This window comes from Nematolebias whitei, chromosome 20, assembly GCF_014905685.2.
Source record: "Nematolebias whitei isolate Nwh7 chromosome 20, NemWhi1, whole genome shotgun sequence".
Lineage (NCBI taxonomy): Eukaryota > Metazoa > Chordata > Actinopteri > Cyprinodontiformes > Rivulidae > Nematolebias > Nematolebias whitei.
In genome coordinates, this window is record NC_056517.1 from 32,766,910 (window position 1) to 32,781,756 (window position 14,847).

A 14,847-nucleotide genomic window follows, 5' to 3' on the forward strand; every position below is an offset into this window, starting at 1 on the left:
ACAGTGTTTGTCTCAATGTCTCACAGTTTGTCTCCATGTCTCACAGTGTTTGTCACCACAGGACACAGCAGTTTGAGTCAGAGAACTGAAACAGTCTGGACTAATTTTAAGCTCTACAAAAATATGATTTCCATGTTTATAAAACAAGTGTTTTGTTCTGTAACACCTTATTCTATATTTAAAGTGTTTCTAGTTTGAAGAAAGTTAAATATTTCTTCTCACAGTAAACTTGTTTAAGTTTTAGCTGCTGACTTCTTGCAGAAATGCGTTTATGTTGAAATAAGAATCTCTCCAAACCGTCCTCCTGAAGTAAATTATTAATTTTCTGGACAATAATTTGTTCCGTTTTTCTGCTTTTTAATCCAGTCTGTTTCCGTCAGATGAAGACAAAGTGCAGCTTGTGGTTCCACTTCACCTGCCCTCTCTGCGGCTGATAACCGATAACTGTAGCTGCTTTGTTCATCGGATGCAGACCAATAGTTTCAGACAAAGAGCAGCTTTGTGGGACAGTTTTTTGAAAACGTTCACATGAAGGTAACTCTGGACCAACAGCCCAAGACAAACACTCCGGTTCCATCTGTTCCTTATCTAATCTAGAGGTTTTCAAGCCAATGATAAAATAAAATATGCACAAATAAGAAAAAAAAAGTTAAAAACTCAGGTTAAGATATTTGTACTTTTCAAATAAAACAAGATAATTTTAATTATTGCTGTAGGAAAATATTAGCCAAAAGTGTCAAACCTCTAACTAAAAATAGCAAAACAGTAGCAGTAAACAGTAGCAAAATGAAAGCTAACAATAGATAAATGCTAGCAAAATCTAAAGAAAACTAGCTAGAAATAGCAAAACACTAGCTAAGAGCTAAAAATCAAAAGACCAGCTAATAGTATAATAGCAAAATATCACAGGACATCCGCTTTTACCTAAAAATAGCATTATTAGAAAATTACAAGTATTAGCATCAATAGTTGTAGTTTAGCATTATTAGAATAGCCATTAGTAGCCAGCACTGATATAGGTAGCAGTTTAATAAGCATATTCAAAATGATCATTATGACAACCACTGTGAGCAGTAATAATAACAGAAGAAGCAGAATTAGCATTAGCTGTATTAGTATTAACAGCCTCAAAAAGTAAAAAATAAAATAAAATTCACGTTAGTAGAATTAGCATTAGCAATAGTAGTACTAGCAGTAGTTGTGGCATTAGCAGTATTGGCATTAACAGTAACAGAATTACCTTTAGTACAAAGTAGAATTGACATTAGTAGCAGTAGTACTACCATTCGCAGTAGTCATTTTACCTGTAGCATAATTAGCATTAGCAGCAGTAGTGGTTCAAGTTATGTTTATTTGTCATATGTAGGTTAACACAAGGCTAACAGTACAATGAAATGTTCAGGATGAGAAGAACCAATTTGACTCGCTAAAAACAAACAAACAAACAAGAAATACTAAAGCATGCAATAAGGGTGCAAAATAAAGTACCAAAAAGTGAAAAAGTAAACATAATATTTACAAGGTCCAAAAGAAATATAGTAAAATATAACTGAGCAAGTAGGATGAATTTGTATCAATAAGTATTTCAAGGTAGTCGTATAAGCTTAAATGCACATGATGTAACACTGAGATTACCAATAATTTAATTATGATGGTAAAGTAGTGACATATATAATAGCAGAAGCATAATTAGCATTAGCAGTATCAGCAGAGGTATGTTAGGTTATAAAACAACAAGTTTTCTGAAGAAACTGAAGAGCTCAACAAAGTTCATGCTCTTCATACATTTCTAGTTTTATTAAATGTGTTAAATGTTTTCAAAACTACAAAAAAACAAACTTTACAGCAGCAATCTCCTGAATGAGCTGCAATTTGAACAACTAAAATAACACAATATGTAGAAAAGGAAAAGACAAGAGAACAACAGTGAGATCACACTTTTAGAATATCTGTCTGAATTTAAAAAAAACAATAATTTTGTGGCTGAAAACACCAAAGTTCAGACTAACCAGCATCTTTTCTGCATATATCAGCAGATTTTAGGTGTGACAGCATGACGGTGGCTCCGGTTCACTCATAATTAGCATGCGTTTATGCTTCTATAAGCTGGTAAAACATCCCAAAAAGGTCAGAGACAGAAACGATTTGACATGTCGGGTTGTTCAGAACAAACCCTGACCTTCAGACTGCCGTTAGCTGCTAAATAAATTTGTTTAAATAGCTTTGGTTTAATGTGCTAGTCTGATGTGAGACTAATAAACTCATCTGGGGTGTATCTGAGCAGCATGTATGTTTGAACATTTCCTCTTCTCATTTTTCACAACAGCTGAGTTCGACAGAGTTAGAAGTTTTGAAAACTTCCAGTGAAAACTTTGAGAACATCCTGAAAATTAAAACAATGCTCTGGCAAAGTCTCAGCTCAGATTAAGCATCAGGCAGTTTGTGGTTAAAGAACAAAAACAAACTCTTTCATTAAGTCCTTGAGTAGAGTTCAGGCAGCCACCTTTATGTTGATTAAGATGATTATGGAGAGGAAGCTCAAAGTTTCCACTGAGCAGGAGAGAAGTGATGAATTAAAACCTAAAAATATACCAAAGGTTGTAAATGTCTGTGATAAAACTGCTCAATGTTAGAGTGTTCTGTGCCTCTGTCAGCCACAAAATGAGGTGAATATTACCTCTAAAATAAAACTAAGTAACAGGAACGCCGAACAATGAGTCCAATAATATCCTCAGACACTTCCTGCCTTTCTGTTAGTGCTTGGTTAAAACATCAGATTTACAATGCTCCCATGTGTGTGTCTGTGTGTGTGTGTATGTACAGATTTAGATTTACCATTGTCTGTAAAGTTGCAGTGACATTTTCCAAACGACGACAGTCTGCTCTCGTGACTCACAACAAACTAACGACGCATTCAATCAGCCGCTGTTTGTGTGTGAGGGCTAGAAAAAGTTAATTTTAGTCTGAAGTTTGCAGCATTTTGTTGTTGCAGCATTTGTTTGCTTCTTTAATGCGTGTGAGGACTTCATGAGGTGTCACCCTTTGTCTTTTGTCACCACAGAAAACCCCAAATGAAAAATATTATAATTTTATTGCAATAAAAATCAGAGTTCAGATATGATGGGCCCTGAGAACGGCCCTGCCGGCTGATAGTAAATTTACTGTGGATTCTTGAGGTCACAAGTTAACTTGTCCACTACTTGAACTACTTTTATTTCAATATCAGTGACGAGAATTTTAAACCACATTATAATTTGACTCTTGCAAATAACCACTAGAGAAAGACACCAACTCCCCCACGACCCAAAACAGAGGGTAAAGAAGATGGATGGATGGATGGATGGATGGATGGATGGATGGATGGATGAACGGACTAAGGAACAGATGGACGGACGGATGGATGGATGGATGGATGGATGGATGGATGGATGGATAGATGGACGGATGGATGGAGATGGACAGATGAACAGACAAACAAATGGATGGATGGATGAACGGACAAATGAGCAGATGGACGGACGGATGGATGGATGGATGGATGGATGGATGGATGGATGGATGGATGGATGGATGGACAGACAGATGGACAGATGAACAGATGAACAAATGGATGGGCAGATGAACGAATGGACAGACAGATGGATGGATGGACAAACAGATGGATGTCTCTGAGTGTCTTCTTCAGTGAGTCTGATCACAGAGCGTGCTGACATAAAGCAACATGGCCATTCTCTGGGTGAGGACAAGGACAAGAGTCCAAGGTGGCAGCTGAATGTGTGTCAGTGTGTTGCTATCCAGCTCTCTGCTCTGCCTGGATGCTCTCCATCTTCCTGTGAAGGTGTTGATGAAGGTCTCGGTGTGGGATCAGGACATCTAGGCTCAGATGTTACTTCAGAGTGCAAAAATAAAACGCAGGGAACAGGCCTATTTTCCCAATGACAATGATTTTAATGACGCTCCTAACATCATATGTCACATTCCTAGCTTAAGTAACATTAGTTGTAGCAATATTAGCAGTAGAAATACATGTACTACTAACAGTAGTAATTAGATGCAGCAAAATGTTAGCTAAAAGTTGAAACTAACAAAAAGTTAGCTTAGTATCAAAATTTTAGCTAAAGGCTAAAAGTAGCAGAATAGCTAAATATGACAAAAAGGTGACTAAAAGTAACAAAAGACTAGCATAAAGCTAAAAGAGTAAGCAATAGCAAAAAATGAAAAACAACAAAAAATTAATCAAAATGTAAAAGTAGTAATACAGTAGCTAAAAGCTATAAGTAGCAAAAGGCTAGGTAAAATCTAAAAGCAGAAAAAGGCTAGCTAAAAGCTAAAAGTAGCATAAAAAGAAAAAAAAAGGGCAGTTACTGAAGCAAATTAAAAAAATATATATTTAGTTGATTAAATAATCATTTCTATGGTGATTTTATTTTAAATAAAGTAAAATATTTTGAAAAGTATAACAAAATCCAATAATTACAACACCCATCTTCTGAATGTGCCAAATGTTTCGCTTTAGAAACGGCTAAAATTGACTGATGACTCAGCAAGAAAACTTAATCAACTATTCAGTTACTAAAATAATATTGTATTTTGAACTAGAAAGCTCCTGGAGAAACTTTGATGGGGACTAACAACAAAAATGGTCAACTCATGCCATCTGGACCAGTTTCTTTAAGTGAGAAACGTTTCGTCCCCCATCCAGAGAACTTCCTCAGTCTACCAACCAGATCTGTCCCATAGGTTGTTTTTTATGGGGACTGCCACCCTGCTGCCAATTTAAAAATTTGATTTGCCAGTACTGTGTTGGGGTTCGCTTTCTGAGTTTTGTTCAGACTTCTTAACTGCAAGTCATGTGACCTCACAGTGGCAGTTAGAAGCTGTTAAGAATTCTGTGATTTTCAATGAGAAAACTGCATCTTTGTTTGCCAATTACATTACCATGGTAACTCGTAATGCCATTAGAAGTAATAGCACACATCACGGAGCCAAGACGGTTGTTTTGATATAACATTTGTGGGGGTACACGTTGTGGTTCGGGCCGCATTAAAGTTGACGGAAGAGTAAGATATAAAGTTAAGAAAACCTAAGTCAGGTGGATAATAATAGGTGGCTGCCTTAGTTACTAGCCAGTCCGTAATTACAATTTAACCTGATTGTTCAGACTTAATAAAACTGCTGTGAAACTGCAAAATCTTTACAAACATAAAGCCTAAAAATCTTGTTAGATTTCAGCGCTGCCTCCATTTCTCCTCCTGACAGGAACGTTTCCTCCTGCATGAGTTTCCACCAGATAATGAGCAAAGTTTGGTGCTTCAACTGTCCTTTAAACGTCCCTTAGAGAGGACTGAATCTGTCCCTGTCTGTCTGCTGAGGCTGCTGTGTTTCTGCTTCATAAAGAGGAGCGTCTCCGTCAGCTAAAAGAAGAGTTTTAATCTTTATTAAAGAGCTGGAGGTGCCTTCAGTGACCTCAACGCTTTGTCTTTATTAGACAGCAGAGACAAAAGGAACAAGGATAAACTAAAACAGACTAGGTGACGAGAGATGATAGGTGTAGACTGCAGCTGAGGGAGCAAAACCATCAAAACCCATTCATTATCTTTACCCGCTTCTTCCTTTTCAGGTTGTGGGGGTCACTGGTGCCCATATCCAGCAGTCACTGTGAGAGAGGCAAGGGACACTCTGGACAAGTATACAGTCCATCACAGGGCTACATAGAGACAAATGAGACAAACAACCATTCGCACTCTCACTCACATTTAGGAACAATTTAGTTATCAGTCAGCCTAACATGCATGTTTATGATCTGTGGGTGGAAACAAGAGTACCAGGAGAAAACCCACGAATGAACGGAGGGAACATGCAAACTCCACCCAGAAAGGTCCCTGACCAGGGTTCAATCCAGCAACCTTCCCGCTGAGAGGCAGCAGTTCTACCAGCTGTGCCACGGTGCAGCCCCCATCAAAAACCTAAGACAGTAAAAATAGTAAAATTGGGACAAGATCTAAAACAAGTGGTCCATAATACTCATGTCAGTGAAACATCAGAGTAATCAAAATACATAGCATGGATTTCCTCACACAACAATCCTGAATATGAGTTTGTTAGATATAAACAAGATGGTGTTGGGGTCAAAGGTCAGACTTGCTGATAATGATGTTGTCCATGGTATAAATGGACAAATAGGTCAATGAAAGGACATAACGGTGCTTCTTCAGCTGAAGAACCCACCTGTTGATTAGTACCTGAAGGGATTCTAGTTTTGTTTGTACAAGTTTACTTTCAGTTTTCTGAGTGGCAAGAGGGAACTGATTACTCCCAGCTGCTACCACTCTCTTGATGAGAAGACTCCAGTACTTAAGGCCCTGGGAAGCTTCTGGACCCTGCTGGAACATTGTCCCACTTACGGTACCGTGTCCAGCTCAGACTAGATTCAGAGTTCCCTACTGTGACTAAAAACCTGTTTTCTTCTTACCTCCTGTAGCTCCTTGCGAAGTCCAGTCTCCTCGTCATCCTGGTTCTGTCTCATGCCTCCCCGCACCAGAAGTCTTCCCTCGTGAGCTTTCTCCCTCATTCAAGCCTCTGCTCAGGATTACCAATTATCCATCCAGCATCCAGCTCTAAGGTTCGCCCTGCCACCTCTATCTCATTCTTCCCCCCCTGGATCCAACTTCCAAGCCTGCAGAACAAACATCCTATCTACTTCGGAGTTCCTGCCCTGCAATATAAATAAACTATTAACTTTTATTTGTTGTTGGTCTCGTGTTTTGGTTGACTCCTGGGTATCCATAGAGGCTTTATTAAGAAAACCTGACAGTACCAGCTGATCCAAACCATAGACACTAGATGCCCCATTGAGCAGGCTGGCCCGCTGCAGCGGTACATCAGAGCGTCCGCCATTTTAAATGTGGCGGAACTGCTGGTCATTTAATGCAAATAAATGGACAGAACTTCGTAGAACACCGTTCTACAAAGTGTTTTAGGTTGATTCACACACACTAATATATTCGGAAAACAAACAGGCACCAAAGACAACATTTGTAACGTTTAACGTTAAAAAGCAGCTGTGGCCCATTCCAGTGATGGGCTCCAGGACTGCTGGTGTTCTCTTCTCTGTTTAAACATTGGATACCAACCTGTATACAGCCTACTTGTGTTTCCTAAGCTAAAGATTTACACTTACCAGTTCTCCTCTCTGTTCTCCTAGTTTCTGTTACCTGAGGTCTGATCTTGGACTCACCTGTTTTTCTCCGTGCCTCCAAGTTGGGCTTAACCCTGGAACTCCTGGTGCCACTTGCTTTCTATCTGAGGTCCATCCTGCTGCTCACCTGTCTGTCAGCCTGCCTCCTACATACCTACCTACAATCCACTACAGTACTCGCCACTACTTACCTCATCACCTCCTTCTCTGTACCTTGAATCCTATGCCCTCCTCTCAGCATCGTCGGACCACAAGAAACCTGGAAGAAGAGTAATTATTAATGCTACATTACCTGGAAAACATAAATGCCCATCTTTCTGCTATGCAGATCCTCCCAGTGCCTCCTGTGATCACTTACCAGTAAATAAATATCACCTTTATTCAGAGTTTTAACAAGGTGGAGTCAGGTTCTTCTTTGTTTAAATGTTTTGTCTTTAATCCAAAAGGCCTGTTCAGTCAGACTGAAGACTGAAGATTGATTCATCTACCTTTCAATAGGGATCATCCTTGTCTCATGAGGTGTCCAGGTTGACATTCATATGTTGAAGAGTTATAATAAATTTAGAGCTCGGATAATAAATTGTCCATAGATGACAGATAGTTTGACAAAAGGACAGAGCCATACCATTATAAGTCCTGTCTGAGGACGTACATATAAAAACAAACTAAAGACAGGATGAGAAATAAGGAAAGGTAAAATATAAAAGGACCACACAAAAAAAAGTCTGTAAAAAAAATCACAAAAAACAACGGAGTGGAATAGAAACAAAGAACAGGAGACAAGGCAAATGTAAAAATAGAGTAAACTAACTTTTGGGTTTGAAGGAAAGCACCGGCGCTGACTGCAATGAAAACAGTTTTCACAGAGGAACACAGGGACAGTCCTCTGTCCTCAATCTTTGTCTTCACTCGGTCATGTGTAACAGAATCACTGCTCAGCCCTCCATCCCGTCCTCCTCTTTTACTCCTGACCCGCCTCGTCTCTTTCAGTTTCAGCTCCTTTAATTTGTTCAAACTCTCTTTGTCTCTTATTTTTGTCTCTTCACCCTCTTGCGTCCCCCTCCTTCCTGCAGATTCTCCACTCAAACCGTCACGGTGGTGGATGAAGGGTTGCATAAGTATTTTGTTGGACTTTCAGCTCTCTGTCCATTTAGTTTTTTATGTTTACCAGAGATTTAGACTAAAATAATCTGACAAGACGAGGCAGAGCTGCTGAAAATCACTTAAAGTGCAATATCTAGAAATAATAGAACAGTATGTGTTAGAGATGACTCTCAGCTACTATCACAACAAATATTATTTCAATATCTGTAAATATTGTTAAGTTATAATGACTTTTGTGTTGGCTTAAGTTGATTAGTCATTGCGCCCATCTTTTAGTTAATCAATTGTAGATGTACAAGCCCAATTCTGAAAAAGTCTTGGTGTTCAAAATGTATATTTGCAAATATTATAAACCCACATATGTGACAGTTCAAACAAATTATGAATTAAGTCAAACTTGATCAAACTACACTCAGAACGTTATCAGATTTCTGACTTTGTAAGCTGCAGTTTGATATCTGGATCATCCTGATATCATGAGTTGACTTCATTTGTCTAGCTGATCTGGATAACTTAGACTGAATCCTAATTTATCATATTCTAAAGAGGAATTAGTGATGTCACTTGAAAGAGGAAACCTCAAACCAAATTTGAACATCAGGACTTCAAAGTATGTAACTAATTGTATTTGAATGTAGCTAATCATAACCAACAGGTAATGATCAAAGCTGACCGTAACCAACCATAACTGACCATAACTGATCAAAGCTGACCCTAAACAACAGTCACTGATCAAAGCTGACCATAAACAACAGTCAATGATCAAAGCTTACCGTAACCAACATAACTGACCAAAACTGATCGTAGCGGACTGTAAATAACAGATACTGATCATAGCTAATCGTAAATATCTGTTACTAATCAAAGCTGACTGAAACCAACCATAACTGACCGTACCTGATCATAGCTGGGCATAAACAACAGTAACTTATTAAAGCTGACCGTAACCAACCATAACTGATTGTAGGTGACCGTAACCAACGGTAACTAACTGTAAATAACTACTACTGACCATAACTGACTGTAGTTGACCAGAATCAACAGTTACTTATAGTTGCTCGTAAACAACTGGTACTGATCATCGTTGACCCAACAGTTGCTAATCAAAGCTGGACATAATCAACCATAATTGACTGTAGGTGACTGTAACCAACCGTAGCTAACTGTTCTACAACTGACCATAACTGACTGTAATATAACAAGACTGACTGTGACTGACTTTAGCCGACCGTAACTAATCGCTGACATTAGTTGGAAACAAAGGATACACATTTTTTGTTATTTTATAATATTTACAAAAATCCTGATGAGTTTGTGTTACAACAACCCCCAAACAAAAATGTATTAATGTAGAAAATGTTAGAATTGTAATTAAACTGTTTACGATCATAGTCAGGTTGTCACAATCCTCAAAGTTGGAACCCATTTGAAGGGAGGCGAGCGAGGCAGGAGTTTAAATAAAAATAATTTATTTAAACAACAAAACAAAAGGCTGTCGGTGCAGCAAAACTTACTCTGGCAAAACAGGATCAAAACAAGGCTGAACAGGACATCAGAGTACACAGGCAGAGCAGATCATCAGGTGGACAAAAACAGACAGGACAGAGGAGGACTGAGATGTCTGTGAATACAGAACAATGACCGGACAAGGAGTGGAGGAGAGAAAGGCTTTTTATAAGACAGAGGGAGAGTGAGTAATGAGAGCACCTGGGCAGGTGGCTGATGAGGGACAGGTGTGAATGATAAAGACTGAGGAGTGGAGAGGCAGACTGAGGAGTGAGTGGAAAACAGGACCAGATACACAGGAACAGAAACCACACAAAGAGCAGAACAACAAGAGCACAAAAAGCAGAGTGGGGAACACAAACACAAACAGAAACAGGAAATGGTACAATCCTTACACAGGTACAGTATTTCGATAACTATTATGGCTTTGAACTAAAAACGGTAAAATTATCTGGGAACAATTTAGTAATTTTAAGTTCATGTCTTTATTTGTCCAAGACTGCCTTTTTGAAGGTGTTGTGATGTGACTGAGCATCATTCAGAGGGACTGATGAATAAAATCCATCACTGCTCTGAACTTCTGTGAAGAAGCATCAACAGCAGACCTCAGAGTCCAGCAGCAGAGCTCTGAGCTGCTGAAGGAGATGTTCTGATTCTGAGACAATGAAAGCCTTTCTGAAGTCTTGAACTAATAAATTAGCATGTTGTTCCTGCTTTCTTCACAGCCAGGCTGCAGAAATCTGGGTTATGTGGGCAGCTCTGTTACGTAACCAGAACATCTTCACCTCAGCTGTCTGAGCTCACACACAGGCTGGTAGCAAAACGGGTAAAATCCTTAATGGAGTGGGACGCCGTTACTCTGGTTCACGTCTCAATGTGCCATATTACACAATCACCACTGGTCATTCATCTGCTGGAAGACCAGCTTCAACAAACTGAAACACTTGCTGGCTTTCTGTGGATCTGCTGCTTTTACCTGACTGAAGAGCTATGATTTGGGATGTCTATCTGATTCTTAACTTTTATTAAAAACATTTAAACTAACTGGGAAGTGAACTGGACTAAAAATTCAGTCAACTACTGTTAAATAGTCAACAGTTTTGTTAACTGGTTTGGACCCAGTAAACTAAATAGCAGTTGTGTAAAAGGGGCTGGAGGAATCAGAAACAAAAGGTTTAAGAAAAATGTTTCAACAAAACCAGCTGTTTAAAGGAGAAAAAGAAAGATCTGCAGAAATTATTTTTATGTTTTGCATATTAAAGATGACACAATATGACAATTAATGTTTATCAGGGGCAGAAAAAACATTAAAGTTATAGTTAAATCAGTAGTAAAAGAAGCAACAAAGCAGTTAAAAAAAAGGTTATATGTTAATTTTGTGCAAAGTATTTTACTTTTTTAACCATCAGTCACATTTACATTCCATATAGGCATCAAAAAGTGTTAAAGAAAACACAAAAAGAGTTTTTAAATATCCGTTTGAGTTTTTCTTTGGTTTAAATTAGACGATCAAACAACAAAAATGAAACTTTTCTGCTCTTTTAGTTTTTGAACAATGGTGTCTGATGACACCAGTAGAGTTCTGGAAATATCTTGGAGATATGGCAGTGAGGTTTTTAACTCAAATATTCAACGGCATATTTGAGGGTGAGAAAATGCCTGAGGAACGGAGGAGAAGTGTGCTGGTGGCCATTTTTAAGAACAAGGGTGATGTACAAAGTCGTAGCAACTACAGGGGAATTAAGTGATGAGTCACACAGTGAAGATCTGGGAGAGAGTTGTGGAAGCTAGACTTAGATGTGAGGTGACGATGAGCAGCAGTATGGTTTCATGCTGAGAAAGAGCACCACAGACACCATCTTTGCTTTGAGGATGCTGATGGAGAAGTACAAAGAAGGTCAGATAGAACTCCATTGTGTCTTTGTGGATTTAGAAAAAGCATATGACAGGGTGCCGAGGGAGGAGGTGTGTGGTATTGCATGAGGAAATCTGGAGCGGCAGAGAAGTATGTTAGACTGGTACAGGACATGTATGAGGACAGTGGTGAGATGTGCCGTAGGAGGGAGCGATAGCTTCAAGGCGGAGGTGGGAGTGCATCAAGGATTGGCTCTGAGCCCTTTCTTGTTTGCTCTGGTGGTGGACTGACTAACAGTTGAAGTCAGGCTGGAATCCCCGTGGACTATGATGTTTGCAGATGACATTGTGATCTGCGGTGAGAACAGGGAACAGGTGGAAGAGAACTTGTAGAGGTGGAGGTATGAACTTAAAAGAAGAGGGTTGAAAGTCAGTCATAGTAAGATGGAGTATGTGTGAATGAGAGGGAGGAGGTGGAACAGTGAGGCTACAAGGAGCAGAGGTCACAAAGGTGCAGCAGAACTTCAAGTACTTAGGGTTCACTGTCCAGGAAAATGGGGAATGTGGTAAAGAGGTGAAGAAGAGAGTCCAGGCAGGATGGAGTGGATGGAGAAAAGTTTCAGGAGTGATTGTGACAAAAAGGTGTCAGCAAAGATCGAAGGAAAAGTTTCCAAGACTGCAGCAAACAGCTATGTTGTATGGTCTGAAGACAGAGACATGGACAAAAAGACAAGAAAGCACAGGTACAGCACAGGTTGAACATCTGGGAGATAAAGTTAGAGAGACCAGACTGAGATGGTTTGGACTTGTCCAGAGGGACAGTGGGTATACTGGTAGAAGGATGTTAGAAATGCAGCTGCCAGGAAAAAGACAAAGAGGAGATATATGGATGCAGTTAGAGAGGACATGAAGGTAGCTGGAGTGAGGACAGAGATGGAGGAGAATGACTTGCTGTGGTGACCCCTGAAGAGGAAAAAGCTGAATGAAGAAGATTTTAGGTTCTGGTTCTGTTTTAGCTTCATCTAAAAACTTCTAACTTTATTTTTTATTTTGTAAAGTTCAGCTCTTGAGCCTTCAGTGGAATTTACTTCCCATTTAATTTTTTCTTTAAGTTTTGGTCTCAGGTTTTAGCCGTTTCTTGACGGATCCTTCATGTCTTGTTTCTCGTGTCAAGTTGTGTTTCTGCTTGTTTTCTCTTTGTCACACTGAACTTATTTGCGAGACATTAAATCTGCAGTGCTGTTCATTTTATTTTATTTATACTTTTTGATTTTTTTAAGCCTGCAGTTGAGACCACCTACAACTTTCTTTAAAACAAATCTCAGGTAATAAAAGGATTTTTCTTTTACTTTCAGCTGTTTAAATTACAATAAAGTAAGAAAACGTTGATTAAAAAGTCTCAGAGCTCGACTTGTTTCAGCAGAACCAAACATTAGGAGCAGAACCAAAGCTGTCGGGTCGGACATTGTTGTTGATTGGAGCAGCCAAAAAAAAAAAACAAAAAAAAACAGCACCACTGAAAACATGCCGCCTCAGAGGGAGTGGATGCTTCACACAGACTCTTTAATTACAAGACGCTGGTTTGGACTCCGAGGTCCAAAAACAGAACTGAGCAGGACTCTTTCAACGCACGGTAAACATGCCAGGCTCGTGCACAGACGCTGGAGATGTGAACGAGGAAGAAACACAAGAAAGTAATTAACACGGTCTGAATCGTATGATCATTGAAGAACCTCGTCCAAGCAGATCTAACTAATTAACTGATTCTTACTGCATTAAATGGCAAATCATATGATAAAAGATGTAAATATTCAACTTTATAATAATTTATCAGCAGAAAATTAAAATGATTAAAGGTTTTCACTTGTCCCATGTCTAATTCTGAAATTTTTTACACAGATTTCCAGAACACTTCCAGAAAAAAATCTAAAAAATAAATAAATACTTGGCACAAAACCACAATCCTTCATTCCAATATTTTAAAAATAAAAGAGCAGCTTCAACCAGAATTGTGTAAATGTCATGAGATGACAAAGTGTAGAGAAGGAACCTAAAAAGGGGAATGGAGGGTAAGCGGGCATTCATATTTTAATTTAAAATGATTTAAGTGTTTAAAATGAAACAGCCTTTCTTGTAAGTCAAGCTGAAACATATCCAAGCTCATATGAGCAAATTTAGAAATTAAAATTTTAATCATATTATTATTAATGCAATAATCAGGAAAGTCTGGAAACATTGTTTATTTTCTTTTTTCATGCTTGTCAAAACTTTAAAAAAAATAATTTATACTCCATATTTCAAACCAGAGGAGGAATACTGATTTTAGTGACTATCGGGCTTTCCCTGCTTTTCTATTAGACACCTGAGGCAAAGACTCTGTGTTCTGAAAGGCAGGGGGAAACTCCTTGTTCATCGCAAAAGGTCAAAGGTAAAAAAAAAAAGAGCTAAAATGTCCTTTTAGGTTGGCATTTTTCTACAAAAGTTGTTACTGCAGCCAACACAGAGGCTTTAGCTCCCATATCACCAACTTTATAATCAGCTAACCAGCTCATGATCACGGGTCAGAACCACAACGTTACACCCCCCAAAAACAAGCTGTAATTTACTTCCTGCATCCATCAAGCACAGCTCTTAAGCTCCGCCCCTCAAAGGTTTTTAAACCTCGATGTTCAATAAATAATCGTGTCAGGCTGCATAGACAATAACAAGCAGAATCTGAAGCTGCAGAACCACAGGAACCAACAGAACACCATCACTGCTATAAAAGAACCGGTGCTCGGAGACTCAGATAATGACACAGCAGCTACAGCCGGAGTTTATTCCCAGAAAGATGCCAGTGATGGGACATGTAGAAAACAACGACAAGTAAATGACAGTCATGAAAACATGAGAACCTGAGGGTTTTTTACTCACGCGTTGCAGTAGGGTTTCTTATCGTAGCCTTTGTAGTTCTTCATGTTCAGGGTCATCTTGCAGACCTCGCAGTGGAAACATCCTTTGTGCCAGTTCTGATAAGAAAACCCACAAAGATGAATGTTTACTGTGCAAAATTCCTGGTTCCGTCTTCAAACAAACAGACTTTCTTAAAAATGTAGCTCAAGAGATAATATTTATATATTGGTAGCGTTGGAGCTGACACCGTTATCTTCTGAGCTAATATGTATAGCATTAGCTCCAGAGCTAAT

At 38.9% G+C, this 14,847-nt stretch overlaps 2 protein-coding genes across 2 annotated transcripts in view; one reads left to right on the forward strand and one right to left on the reverse strand.

Annotated features, from left to right (window-relative positions):
* The window catches only part of LOC119426617 (melanoma receptor tyrosine-protein kinase), a 531,032-nt gene that overhangs the window by 126,935 nt on the left and 389,250 nt on the right, over positions 1-14,847 (forward strand). The gene's annotated exons all lie outside the window — the stretch shown is intronic.
* Positions 1-14,847, reverse strand: part of nebl (nebulette) — a 100,727-nt gene that overhangs the window by 78,681 nt on the left and 7,199 nt on the right. Inside the window, exon 2 of the mRNA XM_037694188.1 lies at positions 14,576-14,670. Within this exon, the coding sequence (XP_037550116.1) occupies positions 14,576-14,670 (95 nt within the window). The remainder of the gene's footprint in view (positions 1-14,575; positions 14,671-14,847) is intronic.